The sequence below is a fragment of the Lepus europaeus genome, chromosome 15 (assembly GCF_033115175.1).
Source record: "Lepus europaeus isolate LE1 chromosome 15, mLepTim1.pri, whole genome shotgun sequence".
Classification (NCBI taxonomy): domain Eukaryota; kingdom Metazoa; phylum Chordata; class Mammalia; order Lagomorpha; family Leporidae; genus Lepus; species Lepus europaeus.
The window spans coordinates 61,029,781-61,051,726 of NC_084841.1; the positions used below are offsets into that span (position 1 = coordinate 61,029,781).

The 21,946-nt window shown below is 45.1% G+C and overlaps 1 protein-coding gene and 2 non-coding genes across 3 annotated transcripts; all 3 read left to right on the top strand.

Moving 5' to 3' along the window:
* The first annotated feature begins 16,222 nt into the window (after positions 1-16,222).
* RACK1 (receptor for activated C kinase 1) lies at positions 16,223-21,411 on the top strand. Its single transcript, XM_062212267.1, has 8 exons — positions 16,223-16,442; positions 17,368-17,539; positions 18,605-18,752; positions 18,968-19,063; positions 19,323-19,433; positions 20,175-20,315; positions 20,806-20,916; positions 21,300-21,411. Exons 1-8 carry the CDS (start codon positions 16,334-16,336, stop codon positions 21,363-21,365), a joined length of 954 nt encoding a protein of 317 aa, XP_062068251.1. The 5' UTR covers positions 16,223-16,333; the 3' UTR covers positions 21,366-21,411.
* LOC133774731 (small nucleolar RNA SNORD95) lies at positions 16,708-16,775 on the top strand. The gene has a single exon (XR_009868129.1). It is a non-coding gene; the product is annotated as a small nucleolar RNA SNORD95 (small nucleolar RNA).
* LOC133774726 (small nucleolar RNA SNORD96 family) lies at positions 18,414-18,492 on the top strand. The gene has a single exon (XR_009868124.1). It is a non-coding gene; the product is annotated as a small nucleolar RNA SNORD96 family (small nucleolar RNA).
* Positions 21,412-21,946: the final 535 nt, after the last annotated feature.

The following is a 21,946-nucleotide window of genomic DNA, read 5'->3' on the forward strand; positions in this document are numbered from 1 at the left end:
TGCATAGAAAATTAATCAATTCTTAAAAAAATATCATGTAGGATCTCTGTCCTTAATGTGCTGTACATTGTGATTTAATGCTATAACTAGTACTTAAACAATATTTTTCACTTGGTGTTGCTATATGAGGGCAAACTGTTGAAATCTTTACTTAATATATACTAAACTGATCTTCTGTATATAAAGAGAATTGAAAATGAATCTTGATGTGAATGGAAGGGGAGAGGGAGCGGGAAAGGGGAGGGTTGCGGGTGGGAAGGGAGTTATGGGGGTGGGGAGCCATTGTAATCCATAAGCTGTACTTTGGAAATTTATATTCATTAAATAAAAGTTTTTTTAAAAAAAAAAAGAAAGAAATGTGCCAGGGGATTCTAATTCAATCCCATCAAGGTGGCATGTACCAATGCCATCTCACTAGTCAAAGTCATCAGTTTCAGTTCACAATTGATCATACTGATAGGTCTAAGAGTCAAAGGGACCACATAAACAAGACTAATGTCTGCTAATACTAACTGATAGAATAAAAAAGTTAGAGAATGATCTAACATGGGAAGTGGGATACATAGCAGACTCATAGAATGGCAGATGTCCTAAACAGCACTCTGGCCTCAGACTCAGCCCTTAAGGCATTCGGATCTGGCTCAAGAGCCCATGAGAGTATTTTAGGCATGGAAAGCCAAGACACTCTGGCAAAAAAAAAAAAAAAAAAAAAAACAAACCAACAACAACAAACCTAAATGAAAGATCTCTGCGAGTGAGATCCCATTGGCCAGAATGGGGCCATCAAAGAAGGAGGTACCTTTCTCTGAAGGGAGGAGTGAACCTCCACTTTGACTATGACCTTTTCTAAATAAGGTCGAAGTCAGCGAACTCAAAAGGCTTCCATAGCCTCGGCAACTCATGAATAGAGCCTAGGGAGATTACTGATGCCATAAACAAGAGTGTCAAATTGTTAAGTCAACAACAGGATTCACTGTGCCCTTGCTCCACATGTAGGATCTCTGTCCTTATGTGTTGTTCAATGTGAATTAATGCTATAACTAGTACTCAAACAGTATTGTACACCTTGTGTTTCTGTGTGGGTGCAAACTGTTGAAATCTTTACTTAATATATACTAAATTGATCTTCTGTGTATAAAGATAATTGAAAATGAATCATGGCCAGCGCACAGCTCACTAGCCTAGGTTCTAGTCCCAGTCGGGGTGCCAGTTCTGTCCCAGTTGCTCCTCTTCCAGTCCAGCTCTCTGCTGTGGCCCAGGAAGGCAGTGGAGGATGGCCCAAGTGATTGGGCCTTGTACCCTCATGGGAGACCAGGAGGAAGCACCTGGCTACTGGCTTTGGATCGGTGCAGTGCACCAGCCATGGTGGCCATTTTGGGGGGGTGAACCAATGGAAAAAGGGAGACTTTTCTCTCTCTCTCTCACTGTCTAATTCTGCCTGTCATAAAGAAAAAAAGAAAATGAGTCTTGATGTGAGTGGAATGGGAGAAGGAGAGGGAGTTGGGAAGGTTGTGAGTGGGAGAGAAGTTACAGGGGTAGGGGGGAACCATTGTAATCCATAAGCTGTACTTTGGAAATTTATAAATTGTCAAATAAAAGTTTTAAAAAATTCAAAAAATAATAAAATAAAATAAAATATCTGATATCTGGATATGAGTCTAGAATAGGAAGAGCCTGAGTCTTGAAGCCAGAGAGGAGGAAAAGGCAGAATCCCAGCATCAGTAAGCACTTTGGAAGTCCTTTACCAGTCTCTGAGCCCAAGGGTTGTCAAACTTTCTGTAAATGTCAGGTAGCAAATATTTTACACTTTCCAGCTGAATACCATATCTATCAACATATTCTTCCTCATTTTCTTTTTGATATAATTCCTGTATTCTCTTTTTACAGACTTTTTTAAAATTTCAAAATCATTTTTTATGTTCCAAAACCCCCTCAGCACCTAGCTGGGTTCAGGAGGCTAGCAATCCTCCTGTGGTTAGGAGAAATATTGGTTGGGGAGATGGCAGTGCCACAAGAGGGCTGAAAACTGAGCCTCCCTCTACACAGGAAAAAATTAGTGAATCTTCACAACATGAGAGAATGTGAAAGAAGCCCCTATCCTTGTTGCCACTTGGATTTCAGGAGAGGGGCAGTGTATTAGTTTCATTTCTGCTACTGTAACAAAATCCCTGAGATCTTGTAATTTATAAAGAAAAGAAGTTTACTTTGACTCATACTTCTGTAAGCTAGAAAATCTATCAATGGCAATAGGCTTCTAGCTATATCACAACATGGTAGAGGCCATTCCATGGTAACACAGAGCAAGCAAGCAAGGGAAAGCTCACTTTTTATAATAAAGCCATTGTTGTAATAACCTACCAACCCACTAATGCATAAATGGATTAATCTACTTATGAGGACAGAGCCTTCATTAATGCAATCAACTCCCAAAGGTCCCACCTCTTAATATTACTGTATTGGGGACCAGATTTCTAACATGTGAACTTTTATAGCAGGTGATAATTTAGAGGTTAAATGAAGATGAGAAAATAGCTAATACATTTTACAAATCTCCCTTTACCTAAGTTTTTTTTCTTTGACAGGCAGAGTTAGACAGAGAGAGAGAGAGAGAGAGAGAGAGAGAGAGAGAGAAAGGTCTTCCTTTCGTTGGTTCACCCCCCCCAAATGGCCACTACGATCCAAAGCCAAGAGCCAGGTGCTTCCTCCTGGTCTCCCATGCAGGTGCAGGGCCCAAGCACTTGGGCCATCCTCCACTGCCTTCCTGGGCCACAGCAGAGAGCTGGACTGGAAGAGGAGCAACCAGGACAGAATCCAGCGACCCAACCGGGACTAGAACCCGGGGTGTCAGCGCTGCAGGCAGAAGATTAGCCTTGTGAGCCACGGTGCCAGCCCTACATATTCTTGAGAATAGGTATTCTCTGGATGCTTCATTTCTGCCTCACCAGTTCCCTCAAGACACTCCCTCTGTCTCATCTCTTCTCCTAGTCTTGCTCTTTTCTTCAACTGTTCTTCCTACCTGGTCTCAGCTCCTTTGAAGATACGTGCTTTTACACAGTCCTTCTTCCCTTAATCTTTTCTCCAGCTCCTCAGCTATCCCCACTTTTCCAGCCACCCCATCTATGCTAGGCAGAACCTGAATTTAGGAATGGGGAAGTATTCTGACCTGGAAGCTCAGTTCCAGTTCTCCTTGATGCTCTGTGGCTGCCTGTGCTCAGTCCTGATTTCCAGGAAGGCTGCCAGGTCATATACTAGAAACTACCAAATAAATAAAAAGCACCAAAAGGTGTCCCACCTTAGGTAGATCAGACTCTCGCTTTCCAGACATAAGGCTCTTACCACTAAAATAATATGTGGTGGGGCCAATGCTGTGGCTCAGTGGGTTAAAGCTGAAGCTTGCAGTGCCAGCATCCTATATGAGTGCTGGCTGTTGCAGGCATTTGGGAGTGAAGATATCTGTGTCTATCTCTGCATCTCTCTACCTCCCAAAAATAATTTTTTTAAAAAATAAAGATTTTTTAAAAACTAAAGTTTTTTTAAAACTTTATTTTAATAACAATAAAGCCTGAGGTCCGCACTGCGGCACAGTGGGTTAACGCCTTGGCCTGAAGTGCCAGCATCCCATATGGGCGCCAGTTTGAGACCCAACTGCTCCACTTCCAATCCAGCTTTCTGCTATGGCCTGGGATAGAAGCAGAAGACGACCCAAGTCCTTGGGCCCCTGCTCCTGCATGGGAAACCTGAAAGAAGCTCCTGGCTCCTGGCTTCAGATCAGCAAGGCTCCGGCTGTTGCAGCCAATTAGGGAGTGGACCATCAGATGGAAGACCTCTCTCTCTCTCTCTCTCTCTCTCTCTCTCTCTCTCTGCCTCTCTTTTCTCTATGTAACTCTGACTTTCAAACAAATAATTTTTTTAAAAAAAAGAACAATAAATCCTTTAACATGAAGGCCAAAATATTGCCTTCTCCTAGTATTTCTTATAGTTCCACCTGGATTGTATTCACCTGCCTGGACCATCTTCATTTCCGTGGCTTCTGACTGGTCTTCTGCACAATGCCCAGACCTATCCCACAGTCCATCTCCCAACCAACACCCAACAGAATGTGTTGGGATCGATCTGCTTTCTCAGAAGCTATTAGATCTCGTATTTCTGCCTAAGATAGTGTTATGACATACAAGAAAATCAAAACAAAGAGAGTTTTTCCTGTTCTTTTACCCAACAGTCAACACAGAATACTTTGGTGATTTCTTGTCACCAAAATGTTTGGGCATTTCTCCCTACCAACAATGAATTAATTGTGCAAATTATCTAGGGGACACCAAGTTTATGCCTCCAATTCACTTGCTTTTCTGATACTGTCTAGCTAGAGATAGACTCGGGTCTGACAAGACCTCCCCCACTTCAGACTCTAGTCACAAATAATCTTGTTACTTAAACATCTCCCTGACTATAAATTGGGGTTTCCACAACCCCTTCCTGAGGTTTGACTAATTTGCTATAGCAGCTCACAAAATTCAGGAAAACAACTTTACTTACATTTACTGCTTACTATAGAGGATATTACAGAGGATATGTTAGGTAGGAAGTTTGAAATTAGTCTATTGTGTCAGGAGGCCTAAGGAAAACAAAACACCTGAGGAAAGGAAGGTAGCAGCCTCCAGCAGTCTTGGAAGCAACCCAAAACTATACTACACTACAAAGTCTTGCCCATATCCATATAACTTCACAAGTGGTCCCAGCCTTTTCCCCAAGGAAAGAATTTCAGGAGAACCCTCTCTTCTAAGTGGACTACCCAGTCTGATAACACTGGTTAATAAAACCTTAGGAGGAAGTTTACCTATTTCACACTCAGCAAACCCTTTTTCCAGGAGAAGAGGGAGGAGAGTAAAAAACAAGGGAAAGAACTAGACCCTTCTCACTTATAAGCCACAGTCTGAATACGGACTGTGCTTTCAGCACTTTCCTGAGATACCAGCTTGGCCTATCAGGTATATTTCAGCTCTCAGTCTCTCCAGAGACACCCCCCCCCCGGTCTTTTAGGTGCATTTCTTAGCTCTCAGCTCTTGATTCTTTGTTTAGATACCTGCACTGTCAGTTGTATTCTTTCCATTAAACTATGTAGCTTGCTTAACCCAGTCTAAATGGGTAGGCACTCTTTCAGATTCTGTCTGGAGAAGTGTCCATCTGTTCTGACATATACCCTAGCCCATTAAACATTGCTACCTTGGTTACCATTACTCCTCTATCTCATGCCTGAATTCTTTACTGGGCGAAGACAATAACCTCTGGTCCACCCATTTCTGCTAACAGATGCAGGGAAATAGCCAGGTAGAAGAGAAGTACAGATCAAGGTAGGATATTTCTGTGCCCTCACCAGAGCACCAACCTGAAGCAGGAATGGATTGCTGTACCTAGCTGCTTGGGTCCATTGTTTTGTGCTCAGTGAAGAATGAAAACACAGAACCAGGGGTGGGCATTGTTGTGCCTGCAATGCCAGCATCCCATATTGGCGCCAGATTGAGTCCCAGCTACTGTACTTCTGAGCCAGCTCTCTGCTAATGTGCCTGGGACAGCAGCAGGAGATGGTCCAAGAGCTTGGGCCCCTGCACCCACATGGGAGACTTGGATGAAGCTCCTGGCTCCTGGATTTGGCTTGGCCCAGCTCTGGCTGTTGAAGCCATTTGGGGAGTGAACCAGTGCATGGAAGAGTTCTCTATCTCACCTCGTCTTTCTGTAACTCTGACTTTCAAAATAAATAGGTAAATATTAAAAGAAAGAAGGAAGGAAGGAACAAAGAAAGAAGGAAAAAACAGAGAAGGATGAGGGAAAGGTAAAGCACAGTTTTATTGAAGTGAACAGAGACAGCTCTCATAGCTAAGTGTCACAGCAAGAGGCACCTTGTGAAACAGGCCTTATTGAAAGGAACGGAGAGAAGACTCCTGAGAAGTAGTTGGAAGGGGGATTTTCTCAGCAAGAACAAAAAACTGATGAAAGGAAATGATCTGAGGGGAGTGGGATGATAAGTCTTTTGAAGACATCAGCTAACTGTGCTGAGAGGGACCAAACTCAAGCAAACCTCTGATCTATAAATTCAACTGCTGCATTTTTTATAAATACATGTAAATTTCCTGTTGTAATATTTGATCTTGAAATGAAAACAAAAACTTTAAAAAAAGAAAAGAAATGATCTGGGAATTTAAGAAAAGTATTAATCCTGCTATGAGCTCATCCTGACTTCTCATGCCCCATTGCTACTCTTTGGTTAGTCTCTTGTCCTAGGTATGTTATCTTTGGTGTAGCCAAGCCCTTCTATCTTGCTGTGCATCACCTTGGGCTTGTTAGCTTACAATCACAGGCTTTCCTCTCTTAACCTGGTAATTTAGTCTTAAGGCTTTTATTTTTTAAGTTCCCTCTTTGGTTTTTGCAAAGTATATCTCTTAAGTGCATGGCTTTGTAACTAGAGGCAAAGGGCACCCTCCTCACCATGCAGTCCTAAGTCCAAGTCTAACTCAACCTAGCTTGCTTTCTCCTACCTATATCAAACTCCCAGCAATGTCCATATGTTCAGTTATCCAGGAGCTCTCAGAATTCACTTTTGGATTTTTATGGAAGTGTCATTACATTGGCATGATTAATTAAATCTATGCCCATGAAAGGGGAAGTGTTGTGGTACACCTGGTTAAGCTGCCACTTGTGACAAGCTCAATATCAAAGTACTAGTTCAAGTCCCAGTATGAGGAGTTAGAAGGGTCATTAGGCGATTAGGGATGGCCCCTGTGGGAATAGGGAACAAGGTGTTTGTATGAAACTGCCATCTTCTGATTAGACAAAAGACATTGCCCCAAGAAAATAAGATTGATAGGTGTAAGGACAAATTTTTAGGATGAAGAGGCTTGTATCTAGGTTTGGCTCTGGTAAACAAGTAACTTGTCTGCCGGATGACCTTCTCCTGCTTCTTGGGAGCCTGGCCAGTTCCCAGGGAGGAGGATAAAAGAATGTTTCTGATAAACGGTGGGCATGCTTCATGTCTCAGCTCTCTGGCCAAGATCCGAGACGGGATGCATTGCTTGCCTAAAATCTTGGCAATGGGCCACCCTTGTCCTTGGGGGCTTTAAGAGGGAGCCAGAGCAAGCCTCTGCTGCTGCTGTTCCATGCTGGGGGAACACGCAGTCATGCTGAACGTTGAACGTGCCCATGATGATTACTGATGATGTTTGGTTCTCAGTATGGATCCTTTTCTGGTACTGTGTGAAGATTGTCTAGTGGTAAATTCCTGGGTTGAGTCCCCTACTCTTAGGGACTCCCTCCCCCCAGGTTCGCTCTCTCTCTCTCTCTCTCTCTTTCCTGCTTCTTAAAATTTGCTACTTAAATAAACTACTTGTTTCTTTATACTACAAGGCTTGCAGAGTATTTCTTGCGGATCAAACTGAAAGTAAATAAGTCTGTGCACAGCAGACAGCTAAAAAATAATCTGCTGTCACAATAGGGAATGTAATGAGTCCCATACCCACAAGTAACCATATGAGAAGCTACTGTCATTTTACTGGAACACACCACAAAGCAGCATGTCTCAAGTGCTTAGCAACTGAAAAGTTTTAATTGCTCAAGTCAACAATATTTCTCAATTTTCACATGTCCCAAGTGGTCAACATGGTAACATTTGTTAACTAGCCAGGAATGATGACCACTAGGTGAGAGACATAGAAAAAACAAGGATGACTCTTGATGTATTTAAACTATGTAGAATAATTGATCAATTGATATGCACTCCCTATATAAGCTCCCAGTACCCAGACCTTGATGGACAACACCCTCGGGGGGAACCCTCTTGGGTACCAGGAGTCTCTGTTTCTCAATAAAATCTACTTTCACTTGCTTTGCTCACACCCTTTTCCTGTTCATGTCTCAATTCTTCATCACTATAAGAAAAAGAACCAACTCTGAATTCCTGTAATAGCTGTCTCACTCTGATCAGCTTCCTGCTGATGCACCAAGGAAAGCAGATGATAGCTTGGACACCTGAAACGCATGTGGGATATGTGGAAGGAGTTCCAGGGTCCTGGATTTGGCCTAGACCAGCCCTGGCCATTGTGGACTTTTGAAGAGGGAAACAATGGATCGAAGATGTCTCTTTCAGCCTTTCAAATGAAAAACTAATTTTGTTCAAATGGTCATTGGTTTATCAATTCTACCTTCACTCTCTTTCCTCTCCCAGAAGTTAGGGGTGGGGAAGTAAGATTAAACTTCCTACACTTTAATCACATAGTTGGTTCCCCTGGCAATTAGCCCCTAGTTACAGTTATTTCACTAGAGTACAAAAGATTCACCTTCCTATGTTAAGGTAGACAGGTAGACATTAGTCTGTGTGTGTGTAAGGGAAGCTGAAAGAAATGGTAATTTTGTGTGGATGGATGAAGAAATGTAGAAGTAAGCATTGGGAGCAGACCAGCATTACATATGTAAAGTATTGCTGTTGTTCAATGGCTTTGTTGGGTGAGTCTTTCCTGTAGTTGAATAAGAAATCATATCAAAAGTTTGTTTTTAAAGATTTATTTATTTATTTATTTATTTGAAAGCCAGAGTTACAGAGGCAAAAGCAGAGGCAGAGAGAGAGAGAGAGAATTCTTGGGCCGGCACTGTGTCACAGCAGGTTAACGCCCTGGCCTGAAGCACCTGCATCCCACATGGGTGCCAGTTCTAGTCCCGGCTGCTCCTCTTCTGATCCAGCTCTCTACTATGGCCTGGGATAGCAGTAAAGGATGACCCATGTTCTTGGGCCCCTGCACCCACATTGGAGCAGCTCAGCTCAGGCTGTTGCAGCCATCTGGGGAGTGAACCATCAGATGGAAAAACTCTCTATGTCTCGACCTCTCTCTGTAACTCTGTCTTTCAAATAAATAAAATACTCATCCAATGGTTCATCCCCCAAATGGTGCGGGGGCTGGAGATGAGCCAATCCAAAGCTAGGTGCCAAGAGTTTCTTTCAGGTCTCCCATCCCACATGGATGCAGAGTCCCAAGGACTTGAGCCATTTTCGATTGCTTTCCCAAGCCATAGCAGAGAGTTGGATTGGAAGCGGAGTAGTTGGGTCTCGAACCAGTGTCCATATGGGATGCCAGCACTGCAAGCAACGGCTTTATCCCCTATGCCACAGCACTGTCCCTGTATCAAAAGTCCTGTCATTGTTCAATAACTTTTCTGGGTGTGTCCCAACCCTCTCCCTGGGGGCAGCTCAGGGAGATCTCATCTGTCCTGCACCAAGGTGGCTGTTAGGTCCATTATAAAGCTCTGTGAGGAATTTTAGGAATTCCATCCTCAGAAAGCCCTCCACCCAGCAATATCCCAGAAAGGATGGGAGGGAGGGAAAATGGAGGGCCTATATCCAAATCCATAAAAAACTCCAGTGTGAATGCAGACTGGACTCAGTTTTTTTCCTTAGTTGCCCACGTGATCTATTAGGTATACTCTCTTCATTACTTCTCTTCATTAAACTTGGCTGGAATGCCTGCTGCTACTCTCTGCTTCACAACTGAATTTTCTCTTGTGCAAAGATAAGAACCTCCTAGTAGCCATATCCGGAAACATCTGCAAAAGAACTTATTCGTGGCTTAGACAGCACCTTTCTTAGGTCCTCTAATAATGGCTCTACTCCCAACCTGTGTATATTGATGGCCCTCTCCCCCACTTAATGTTGTATGATTTCAGAATTTCTCTACAGACAACCCCCTCTACCTGCAAAAGTTAAGTGGCCTTTTTCCTGGTCTTGGTTGGGATTAGCTTTAAACCACATCCATCAAAAGTCCTCACAAGGGTCCAGAGACACCCCCCCCCCCATTTCCTCTCCTCTATGAAATTCTCTCATTACCTGGTTAATGCCACTCTTAGGACCATTTGCTGCTATTCTCATGCTGTCTTTTATGCTACAGTGTCTGTTTGAGTGTTTACAGGTGTTAATAATGGAATGAACCAAGGTCTTCACCAACCCGGCGGTCTACCAAATGCTGCTACAGGGATATACTCAGCTCCCCACCCAGGAGACAGCAGCTTGAGGTATTGCCCCATGCTAGCGAAGAGTACCTTGACGCCCCATGTCAGCAGGAAGTAGCTCTAAAGACAGATCATGGTCCCTCTACCCCTCCTGGACTTTTGGGACTAATGTAATCCCATACAACAACTCCTGTTGGGAAAATGGCACAGTTTTATCTATGGCGCGATCTACACCCCAACACCATCCTAGGCTCTAGCCCCTGCTGCCATTGCTGGAAGCCCGGTGGCCACATGGCCCAACCAACATTGTCAAGCTCCATACCCATCCTAATGGGATTCGCTACTCCTGCCTCCCTACCCGCCCTCTGGTAAAGTTTTAAAAGGAGCTGTTCCTGAACATGTGGCTCTCTTACTGTCTCTCTGCTCTCTCTTGGCTTCTCTCTTGCTCCCCTCCCTCCTCTCTCCCTCTCTCTCTCCTCTCTTCTCTCTCTTGGCTCCTCTCTGCTCTCTCTCTCCTCTCCTTGCTAGCTCCTCTCCTCTCTGTCTCTCTCTCTCTTACACTCTCCTTCTCTCTCTTTCCTTCTTTGCCCCTTCCCTCTGATCTGCTGGGTTTTCCCCAGTAAACCCTTTCCCTTACTTCAGTGCTTGGTGTGTTTTGTGACAACCTTACATATTCAACTCCTTAATCATAAGTCCTTTAGCATGTACTCAGTTCCTTCCTTAATACCATTTAGTAGGACTTTTGTGGCTCTCCTAAAGACCCTCCTATCCAGTGTATCACCTCTTGGTTTAACTCACTCTTTGCTTTGATTACTACAGTAGCTTCCTAATTCTTGATTCTAGTCCTACTCCTTCAACCCATCCCTTACTCTGATAAAAAATGCCTTCTGGTAAAATAAAATCTTGGTAGGAGAGAGATGAGGTCAGAATCCTATAGAGACTGCTCTGGGTTTAAAAATAATATCCAAATTCCTTGTATGTAAATGTCTTCCAGACTACCTTGGATTTTAATTTTTCTCACCTTACCTCTCAAAGCCATCCCTCTGTAGCCAAGCTGATATCTCTGCCTGAAACAACCTTCTTTAAGTACTTTTACTATTCAGCTTGTAAAAAAGAGCCCTGAGGGGATTCAACTACATATTGAGGTAAGGACCACTACACTGCTATGAGAGCTCAAACAGTAACTTGCCCTAGACCTGAGGGTCACAGCTGGCTTCCCTGAGGAGGCAACCTGAGCTGTCATGCTCAAAGAAGTTTAGATTTAACTACAAGAAGGGGAGTTGGATATGGGAGGAGGAGCCTCCCAGGCAAAAGAACAATGTATGTAAAGGTCCTATGTGGATAGAATTGAGGAGTTGGAAGAGGAAGGGAGGATTAGTGTGGCCACAAAATATAGTGTGGCCTGCCAGAGCCAGTCACACTGATTCCACAGAGTGATAGTAAAAATTTTGGTTATTATCTTAAAGTATATTGAAAAGCCCAGAACTTTAGCTGGCATTCAACAAACCTCTGGTCCTGGCCACACACTTGTCCTTCAGTCCTTCACAGCCACTCACAACAGCCTTCATCTCTGCATCTGAGGAAAAGCTGGACAACCCTTCAAACCCCCCACAGATCTGAATGCTGGCAGGACAAGATGGAGGCCACTCCTCCTAGAGAAGACATTATGTATCTCTGTCAGGTAAGCCTGAGGAGCTCTTTCCAACCATGCAGGTCCTTGGGACCCCTTCCAGAAAAGAAATGGTTACACAGCCTTTATTAAAAGAGCCTCTCCAATTTCTCCTTAGGATTATTATCTTGTGTGGAATGGAAGTGGTGTCCGTAGTCAGACATGGGAGAGAAGGAGCAGTTTAGGGACTTGGAAGGAAAGTGGAGAGAGTGAATTAACATGAGTTACAGTCAGAAAGGGCTCTGTCAACAAGGTGTGGACCACCAATGAGTCTTGCCTACAAAGGCCAGGGCACCTCCAGTAGGCATCCCCACTTCCTTGAAGCTGGAGTGAGAAGGAAGAAGAAAGAAAGCCTTACCTCACAGGCACAGGTGGACTTCTTGCAAGAGGAACAAAATGGAATGGGTCAGGCTCCCTTTGGTGATAGAGGGTCAACCAACACATGTCCCTGGCCTGAGCCAGGTATCTATACCTCTCAATTCCAGCTGGTTGCTAAATGTGAAAGGCACTACTCCTCCCATCCTGTTGCTGCTATAAACAATACCTGAAATGGTTTCTGGGTAAGGATGATGCTTCCCTTGGTTCAGAGTTGTCCTTCAGTGACCACTGGGGCCTGTCAGCATCTCCTCTGGTGAAGGCAGGAATGACTAGAAGAAAACTACAGAGGAAAAGCCTAAATATTGCAGGACTTGATAGTCCAGAGAGCCCCCATACAGTCTACTCATCTCTCTACTTCCAGTGGCAACTCCATCTGGGTCCAGATAGACTCCAGGATAAAACCAGCATTTCCCCCACCCCAGCCCCATAGGAGGAGGGCATGGCCAGAATCATGTTCTATAGAATGAAGAATAACTTTGGGGAGAAGCTGGGGGAAGGTACCTTCTGAGGTCTCTTTTCCATCTATCGAGGAGGGAAAACATGATGACACTTGGGCAAAAGAGAAGCAGACCCTGAGAATTGGGCACACGCAGGGAAGAGAGCAGTGCTGGTCCTAGGAACCTCCTATATCTGGCAAGGGAGCTGGCAGTGGCCTCATCCTTGAGTGTGTGTGATTGACCCAAAAGGTCTTGTTTTAAACCTGAACTCCCAACCCTACCTCAGGAATGCTGCTTCCAAAAGGCTCCCTAGGCAAAGTTCAAGAAACAGAATAGATTAGTTTTCTTGAAAGGGAGAAAAAAAGAATTATATTATCTGAGAGCTGATGTCAACCAAGCATGAATGAACTATATGTTCTTGAAGGGAGATTAGAAATCCTTTTGGTTTATAGAGCTTCAGCCAGGAAATCCCTCCCAGTTTACACTGTGTTGCAAGTGTAGCCATTCGCCTCTCTATTTGTGCCAAGTGCTCAGGAAAGCTCTGGTATGACCCTAGTCATTGGCAGGAAACTAATCATGAGGGTAGATGATGGCAGGGATCTTCTACGACCACCACTGGAAATATAAAGCACAAAAAGTTACAAAACACACGGATTGCAGTGTAGATCCGTATTGGAAAAACCAAAGGGTTGCCAATTGGGGGTGCCAAGATGATGTACAAGTCTAGGGCCTTAAGAGGACAGCATCTTGTAGAATCCAATGGAGACTACAGAGGAAAGTAGCAAAGTCTGCAAGGGACCAAGATAACAAGTAGTCTCTAGGTGGATATCCTGGTTTTTTTCCACACACGTGAGCAGCCACTTCCCATTGCCTGCCTACCTTCCAACAAGCCTTCCAGGTAGCAATGTCAAGTTCTTTTGCCAAACCTGTGAGAGTGTATGTCTACTATCCTCCAATACCCCAGTTAAGGATCCTTGAACTGTTTTTTTTTTTATTTTTTGGTAAAGATTTATTTATCTATTTATTTAAAAGGTGGAGTTATAGAGGCAGAGAGAGAGAGAGAGAGAGAGAGAGAGAGAGAGAGAGAGAGGTCTTCCATCCACTGGTTGACTCCCCCAAGATGGCCACAGCAGCTGGAGCTTGGCCTATCCAAAGCCAGGAGCCTGGAGCTTCTTCCAGGTCCCCCAAGTGGGTGCAGCCATACGGGATTCCAGCACTGCAGGTGGCGGCCTTACACAGTATGCCACAGGACCAGCCCCAGGACTTTTATTTTTTTTTAAAAAAAGATTTATTTGAAAGAGTTAGAGAGAGGTCTTCCATCTGCTGGTTCATTCTCCAAATGGCTGCAATGGCTGGAGCTAAGCTGATTCAAGCTAGGAGCCAGGAGCTTCTTCTGGGTCTTCCTCATGGGTGCAGGGGCCCAAGCAAATGGGCTATCTTCCACTGTTTCCCAGGCCAATAACACGGAGCTGGATCAGAAGTGGAGCAGCCATGGCTGGCGCTATGGCGTACCAAGTAAAGCCACCACCTGCAGTGCCAGCAACCCATATGGGTGCCAATTCAAGTTCCAGTTGCTCCGCTTCTGATCCAGCTCTCTGCTATGGCCTGGGAAAGTAGTGGGAGATGGCCCAAGTCCTTGGGCCCCTGCACCCACATGGGGGACCCTGAAAGAAGCTCCTGGTTTCTGATTGGCATGCCATTGCAGCCAACTGGGGAGTGAACCAGCAGATGGAAGACTCCTCTCTCTCTCTCTCTGCCTCTTCTTCTCTCTCTGTGTAACTCTGACTTTCAAATAAATAAATAAATAAATAAATAAATAAATAAAGTGGAGCACCCAGGACTTGAACCGGTGCCCATATGGAATGCTAGTGCTACAGGTCAGGTCTTTAACCTGCTTTGCCACAGACCCACCACCACCCTGCCCCAGGACCTTTGAACACTTCTCCCCTACTGAAATATTCTCCCATATAACTTCCCTCCAACTGGAATATATTATTTATCCATATACCTATAGCACTCTCTCCCATATCTCAGTGTCTTTATTCTAATCTTTGCTCTTAGCCTACCCATCCCCTGCCATAGGTTGTAAACTGAAAAAACAAAAACAGTCCCTGTGAGTTTTGCTGACAGCTATTTCCCCAAAACCTAAACCAGCAACTGGTATCCAACACATGCTCACTATACTCTAGCATTTACCCTGTGAGTGTTTGTTCCAAACAGTTTACCCATTTACCCCTTTATACTCTACTCCACTATGGAATGTAGATATTAATATTATTTCCAGTCTCATTTCATGGCACTGTGACATAGCTAATAAAGCTGTCACCTGCAGGGCCAGCATCCCATATAAGCACTGGTTCTAGTCCTAGCTGCTCCACTTCTGATCCAGTCCTCTGCTGTGACCTGGGAAAGCAGTGGAAGATGGGCCAAGTCCTTGAGCCCCTGCACCCATATGGGAGACCTGGAAGAAGTTCTTGGCTCCCGACTTTGGATTAGCCATCTTCCACTGCTTTCCCAGGCCACAGCAGAGAGCTGGATTGGCATTGCAACAGTTGGAAGTCTAACCAATGCCCATATGGGATGCCAGCACTACAGCCAGCAGCTTTACCTGGTAATGCCACAGAGCCGGCTGGCCCCTAAATAAATAAATCTTTCAAAAATATCAATATATAATCCTCCCTTTTGCATAGATGTTAGTGGTAGTAAGCATCCGAGATCTGTGCCCCCACCCCCACTCCTTTATAAAATGTTTGCTGGCGGCACTGCCAGAACTGTTTTATAGTCAGGGATGTGTGAGACCGCTAAGCAATACTTATTTATCTGTGGTTGATCAGAGAACTGGCAAACAGTTAGGTATTTACTATTGGTCCACTCCTTCCCTATCAGGGGTCATTTCCTTCAGGGGACACCTGGACTCCTGGACCCTGGGCTTTTCTGTGGAATGACCAGGCCCAGGCCCGCAGGAGAGCTTCCAACTACAATCCCCAGACATTTGAACTTAGAGTTTCTTCTCCAGGCCTTTCTGCGTGAGCTCTAGTGTTTTCTTTGGGAGCAAGGTGGCGTTGTTCCTTCTCCTACATTAATCCTGCAAGAACTTTCCAACACGGAGTGCCTCAACCAGCACCATCAGAGACAGCATAAACTTCCCGCATGAAAACCCTCGGCGCTTGGAAATTTGTTAGTTCTGGTAGTTCATTTGAGCAGGTTTTTTTTTTTTTTTTTTTCCACATTAAAATCATAATTCAAGGAGCTCATCCTACAGTAGTAGCTCCCAGTCATCCTGGTCACTTGATATGTAACTTACAGCTCCGGAAATATGAGAAAACAAATTTCTGTTGATGAAACAAACAAACAAAAAAAAGAACTTAAACTCCTTCCGCGTTGCCAAGTCACCAGACGGAAAGGGTGGTGCTAGTTCCATGCCATCAGTAGGCGGAGATACCCTTAGGCGAGCCTTGTGTGGGATGTGTCCTACAGTTAATCTCTCTTGTGTCATTTCACGCTCTAATGATTATCTGCAGAGCCTTTTTAAACATCTCGTAGTCTGTTTCAGAAAGTATTTGTACGGAGCTGCCATATTGTGGTACGTGGCAGAGGGGGCCCCAGAAGCAAGTTTATCTCGCCGGTCGCGCTACGTGGCGCCGCCATCTTGAGCAGAGAGGAATCATGAGCACCGCCCTCTTGAACAGAGGTGAATTATGGGCCACGCCGTCTTGCGCGAATGTGAGGATATTTCCGCTTCCGGCAGGGGGCTGCTCTCTCTTTTCCTCGGCAGGGCCGCGGCGGGAGCGGTATCGCTGCTGGCCTCTCTGTACTATCCGGTGCCATCCTCGTCGCTGCGGCGACACTCGCACCCGCTGCCGCCATGACTGAGCAGATGACCCTTCGTGGCACCCTCAAGGGCCACAATGGCTGGGTTACCCAGATCGCTACCACCCCGCAGTTCCCGGACATGATACTGTCCGCCTCTCGAGGTTAGTACAGGCTAAGGTATGGGGCAGGACATTGGGTGGCTACCAGGTTGTGTGTGTCACGGGGTTAGACTGGGAACGTGTTATTTGACGGGTCCTAGATCTTCCCTATGCGTGTTGGGGAGTGCGGACCCGAGTCTCTGTCTCATCCCGGGCAGCCCACGTTGCAGATAAGACCCGGAGGTGTTGTCAGCTCGTGGCTGCCACGTTTGTTGGAGGTTGGCTCGCAGCTAAAGCTGAATGTGCCCAGGAGCCTACAAGGCCGGGCGGGGCGGTGATGAGCCCAACATGCCATCTGAGTATCCATGCAGAAATCCAGAGGCTGTTTCTGAGCTGCCGCCCGGCTGTTAGCTTATAGGTAGTGGGAGGACTGCAGGGAACCTTGTGGCTCAGATTTCCGATCTACCTTTTCTTTCTGCGATTATCCACCCCATTCTCGCTCCATGTAACCTCATCGAGTTTGGAGGCGCCCTGTGCCTTCGGCTTGTTCTTAACAGCTTAAAAATTGTCGAAAGTTAGGAATAATAATTAGAAATGGTCAGGAGCCCTCAGATACAATGGTACTTGTATCGGTTTGTGGGAGGTGAAATTTTAAGAGGGGGGCACTAAAATGACTTAGTTAATTTTTCCACAGAACTTTCTGAAGCATTCTGGCAAAATACAAAATAGATGTTGAATTAGTTTGAATCTCAAGAAGGGGTAACCGTATTCTCTGACACCTGGGTTAGATTTTCATGCTACAGTTTAGGCCCACCTGCCTCTTTTTTGGAACTGTGGGCCACTGGGCCCTGGCAAATAACCTACAGTTTGTTTCCTCTCGAAGTGTCTTTGTTAACCTACATATGATTTTGTAATATCTTAAATTTTCAATAGGATCAGCAAGTGGGCTGCAAAGTTGCTCACCAGTTTCCCTTTTGTCTTTCTTTAGACAAGACCATCATCATGTGGAAGCTGACTAGGGATGAGACCAACTATGGCATCCCGCAGCGAGCTCTTCGGGGTCACTCCCACTTCGTTAGTGATGTGGTCATATCTTCAGATGGCCAGTTTGCCCTCTCAGGTTCCTGGGACGGAACCCTTCGCCTCTGGGATCTCACAACGCAAGTAGCTGCTCACCTAGCTGTGGGATCTTGGGGAAAAGCTGGGAAGAAATGAGGTAGATGGCAATTGGGAGGTTATCTTCCAGGAGGAAGGTGAAGTATAAAGTAAAAACTACCTACAGAAGATAGTTATTCAGCCCCCTCTTTTTTTTTTTTTTTTTTTTAAAGATTTATTTGAGAGAGTTATAGAGGGATAGACAGAGAAAGGTCTTTCTTCTGTTGGTTCAACCCCCAAATGGCTGCAATGGCCAGAGCTGTGCCTATCTGAAGCCAGGAGCTTCTTCCTGGTGTCCCATGGGGGTGCAGGGGTCCAAGCACTTGGACCATCTTCTGTAGCTTTCCCTGGCCACAGCAGAGAGCTGGATTGGAAGAGGAGCAGCTGGGACTAGAACCAGTGCCCACATGGGATGCTGGCAGTGTGTCTCAGCACTGGCCCCTCAGGGGGCCCCTTGATTTAATTATGGTTGCTGAGAAGTAGTCTGGTTGAATTTTTTTTTTTTTTTTACAGGCAGAGTTAGACAGTAAGAGAGAAAGGTCTTTTTCCGTTGGTCACCCCACCCCCCCAAGTGGCCGCTGCAGCTGGCGCACTGTGCCAATCCGAAGCCAGGAGCCATGTGCTTCCTTCTGGTCTCCCATGGGGGTGCAGGGCCCAAGAACCTGGGCCATCCTCCACTGCCCTCCCGGGCCACAGCAGAGAGCTGGACTGGAAGAGGAGCAACCAGGACAGAATCCAGCGCCCCAGCCGGGACTAGAACCCACGGCACCGGCCTGGTTGAATGTTTTTATAGGTGTAGCAATTTGGAGTAGACAGCAGTTGAAACAAGTTTTATCTTGAATTTCTGTTCTAGAAAGGCAGTTGGCAGGTATAATGGAGGATCCTGGTGATGACAGATGACATTGTCAGCCAATCCCCATGTGGGAGTGAGGACATGTCCTGCAATTCTGAAGGGATTCTCTGACATAAACTCAGACAAGACTTGTTAGTGATGCAGTCCACCGGGATGGGGTGAATGCCAGAAAAATGTTGGTCAAGTTTGTCTAGAGTGACAGAGCTGTCTTTCTCAGGGGCACCACCACAAGACGATTTGTAGGCCATACCAAGGATGTACTGAGTGTTGCCTTCTCCTCTGATAACCGTCAGATTGTCTCTGGATCTCGAGATAAAACCATCAAGTTATGGAATACTCTGGGTGTATGCAAATACACTGTCCAGGTAAAGTGAAGGCAACAAACACATGTTCAAGGTTCCCACGTATCCTTTATTTTTAAACTTTGCCTTATGTGTTGACTAAAGAGATTCTGTTCTTCATGGTTCAGTTAGGAGATCTGAACACAGTACTGCCAATATTCATTCCACTGAGATCAGGGATGGAGTTCTATAGTTTAAGATAGAAATGTTTGCTCTTATTTCCTTTCTATTCTCTGTAGGATGAGAGCCATTCAGAGTGGGTATCTTGTGTCCGCTTCTCACCCAACAGCAGCAATCCTATCATTGTCTCCTGTGGCTGGGACAAGCTAGTCAAGGTGAGTTTTGAGCTGGCATAGAGGGCTTGTACAAGCCAGAACCTCTTAGGCTCCAACTTTGAAAGCTTTGTGGATTCCTTCAATTGACTTTTCCTCTTGGTATTTACTCAGTACAGACCATTGGTTTTTGACAGTTGGTCTTAAATAGCTAATTGATATCCCTTAAAAGCTTTTGAACAAGGTGCCAAGCCTTTTGCTGGGCTTGACTCTTCCCAGTCCTGGCTGATATGAGCTCCTGTAACCCCACCCATTTACACAGGTATGGAATCTGGCTAACTGCAAGCTGAAGACTAACCATATTGGCCACACCGGCTATCTGAACACTGTGACAGTGTCTCCAGATGGATCCCTTTGTGCTTCTGGAGGCAAGGTATTTGGGGGCCAGGAGTCTCAATCAGGGGGACAATCTCATAGAAAGAATACCTTGGGTCTTTGACATAAACTAAGTATTAGCCAGGTTATTCAAGAGTATGTTTCCAAAGGTCACTTACTGAAAATTACATGGGTGAAACATACTGTTCAAAAGGTAAAAAAAAAAGTTTTCTCTGTAAAGTTTCTTGAAGCAATTGATGGATCCTGTTTGGAACTGATCATAGTGATTTATTGATAACCCATCAGAAAGTTTATGGGGCTATTGAGATGTCCTCTGTTAAAGGAAAAGCCTGTAGATATAAATATTGGTAGAATCAGTAGCTTTCAAGAAAGCCAGGGTACTGGAGGATCTGATGGGCAAGAGAGTTTTGTGGCACAGCCCATTAAGCTGCTGCTTTGAGATGCACACATCTCATATTGGAGTACCTAGTTCAAGTCTCAGCTACCTTCTGAGACACATCCTGGGAGGCAGCAGATGATGGCTCAAGTAGTTAACATCCCTGCCACCCATGTGGGAGCTCTGTCATGTTCCTGGCCTTTGGCCTGACCTAGCTACAGTTGTTACAGGTATTTGGGGAGTGAACCAGCAGATAGAAGATGTATCTATTCTCCTCTCCATCATTCTGCCTTTCAGAGGACTAAAATCTTTAAAAAATTGATTATAACAAAATCCTAAGGTGGGTGGGATTGGCATCTGGGAGAGGTAACATTGCTGCCGACTCACCTTCCCTGTCTGCAGGACGGGCAGGCCATGCTATGGGATCTCAATGAAGGCAAACACCTTTATACTTTGGATGGAGGAGACATCATCAATGCTCTGTGCTTTAGCCCCAACCGCTACTGGCTCTGTGCTGCCACAGGCCCTAGCATCAAGATCTGGGTAAGCCTGAGATCGAATCCTGGCAATGTGACAGCATGCCATATGGGTTTGATGCTGGGAGTCCCACATACTAAACAAATGCTAACCATCAAGCTGTTGGTGGAGACCTAGAAAAGTCCCCTGGATTGGGATTTTTAATGGAGGGGAATATTTGCCTACTGAAAGGGATAATTATTTATGGCAGCATATGCAGCCTCTGCATAATGGCTTTTTGGTCTGTGTAATGGGTCTGTTTAGTGTTAGCATCCCTGACATCTATCCACAAGATGTTGGTAACAGGCCATGTAAGCTCTCTTCCACACCTAGTAGTTTTAACTGAAAATGCCTGTAGGCAATGCCACATGTCCCCTTGGGCAAAATCATCCTGTTGAGACTCCATTTATAAAAAGGGGCTTTTGAGAGGAGACCTCTGTTACTGGGTTTTTTAAAAAGAATCACTGGTATAAATGTATTAACAGCATCCTCACCCTGGTTTTGACTTATTTCTCAGGACTTAGAAGGCAAGATCATTGTAGATGAACTGAAGCAAGAAGTTATTAGTACTAGCAGCAAGGCAGAGCCACCCCAGTGTACATCTTTGGCCTGGTCTGCTGATGGCCAGGTAAGTCTGACTTCTCACTTGACTCACCTTCCAACATTTCTTCTCTATACTGCTATTTGCTAGTCTGTCAGGTAAGACCAATGTCTTTGACATAAAGGAAAGTGATTTTTTTTAAATGGCTTGGATGACCAAGAAAGAAATGTGGAATGCATGTTCCTTTCAACTGTGATGTGGAGGTAGTGATTAGCCTTCATTTTTATGCACTGGTACTAATTTGATCAATTTTAAAATGATTGTATTATCAATAGCTGTTTCTTCCTCTAAGAATAACAGCTACCAGCTACAGTCTGGTCATTAGAAGAATTAAGGTCCTTTAAAGAAAAGCCCTCTTTGTTGCAGTGGGACTGAAGTTCACAACTCATCCTGTCATTTCTCCTTTACAGACCCTGTTTGCTGGCTACACAGACAACCTGGTGCGAGTGTGGCAGGTGACCATCGGCACCCGCTAAGCATTTTTGGCATGACTTTAACAATAAATTGACTTTGACTTATGTAGCAATTGTTTTTTTCTGAGAAACAGAAATGTCCCGTGTTAGATTGGTTTGTCATTTCTCCAAAAGGTTCTTTAAAAATTTATTTGAAAGGCAGAGTTAGAGAACAAGGTCTTCCTGGTTCACTCTCCAGTAACCAACCCAGGGGCTTCATCCAGGTTTCCCACGTAGGTGCAGGGCCTCAAGGAATTTGGTCATCTGCTGCTTTCTCAGGCACATTAGCGATGTGCTGGATCGGAAATGGAGCAGACAGGACACAAGCTGGTGACCCCAATCTGGACTCTTCAAGATTTCTTTGAAAGGTAGACAGGGATACCTCCTATTTGCTGTTTTACTCACCAAATGGTCTCAATAGCCAGAGCTACAACTGGCTTTGATGTGGGTGGCAAAATCAGTACTTAAGCCATCATCAGCTGCTTTCTCAGGTGAACCGCCAGGCAGAGTGGTGGAGCTGGCGCTGTGGCACAGCGGGTTAATGCCCTGGCCTGAAGCGCTGGCATCTCATGGATGCTGGTTCTAGTCCTGGCTGCTGCTCTTCC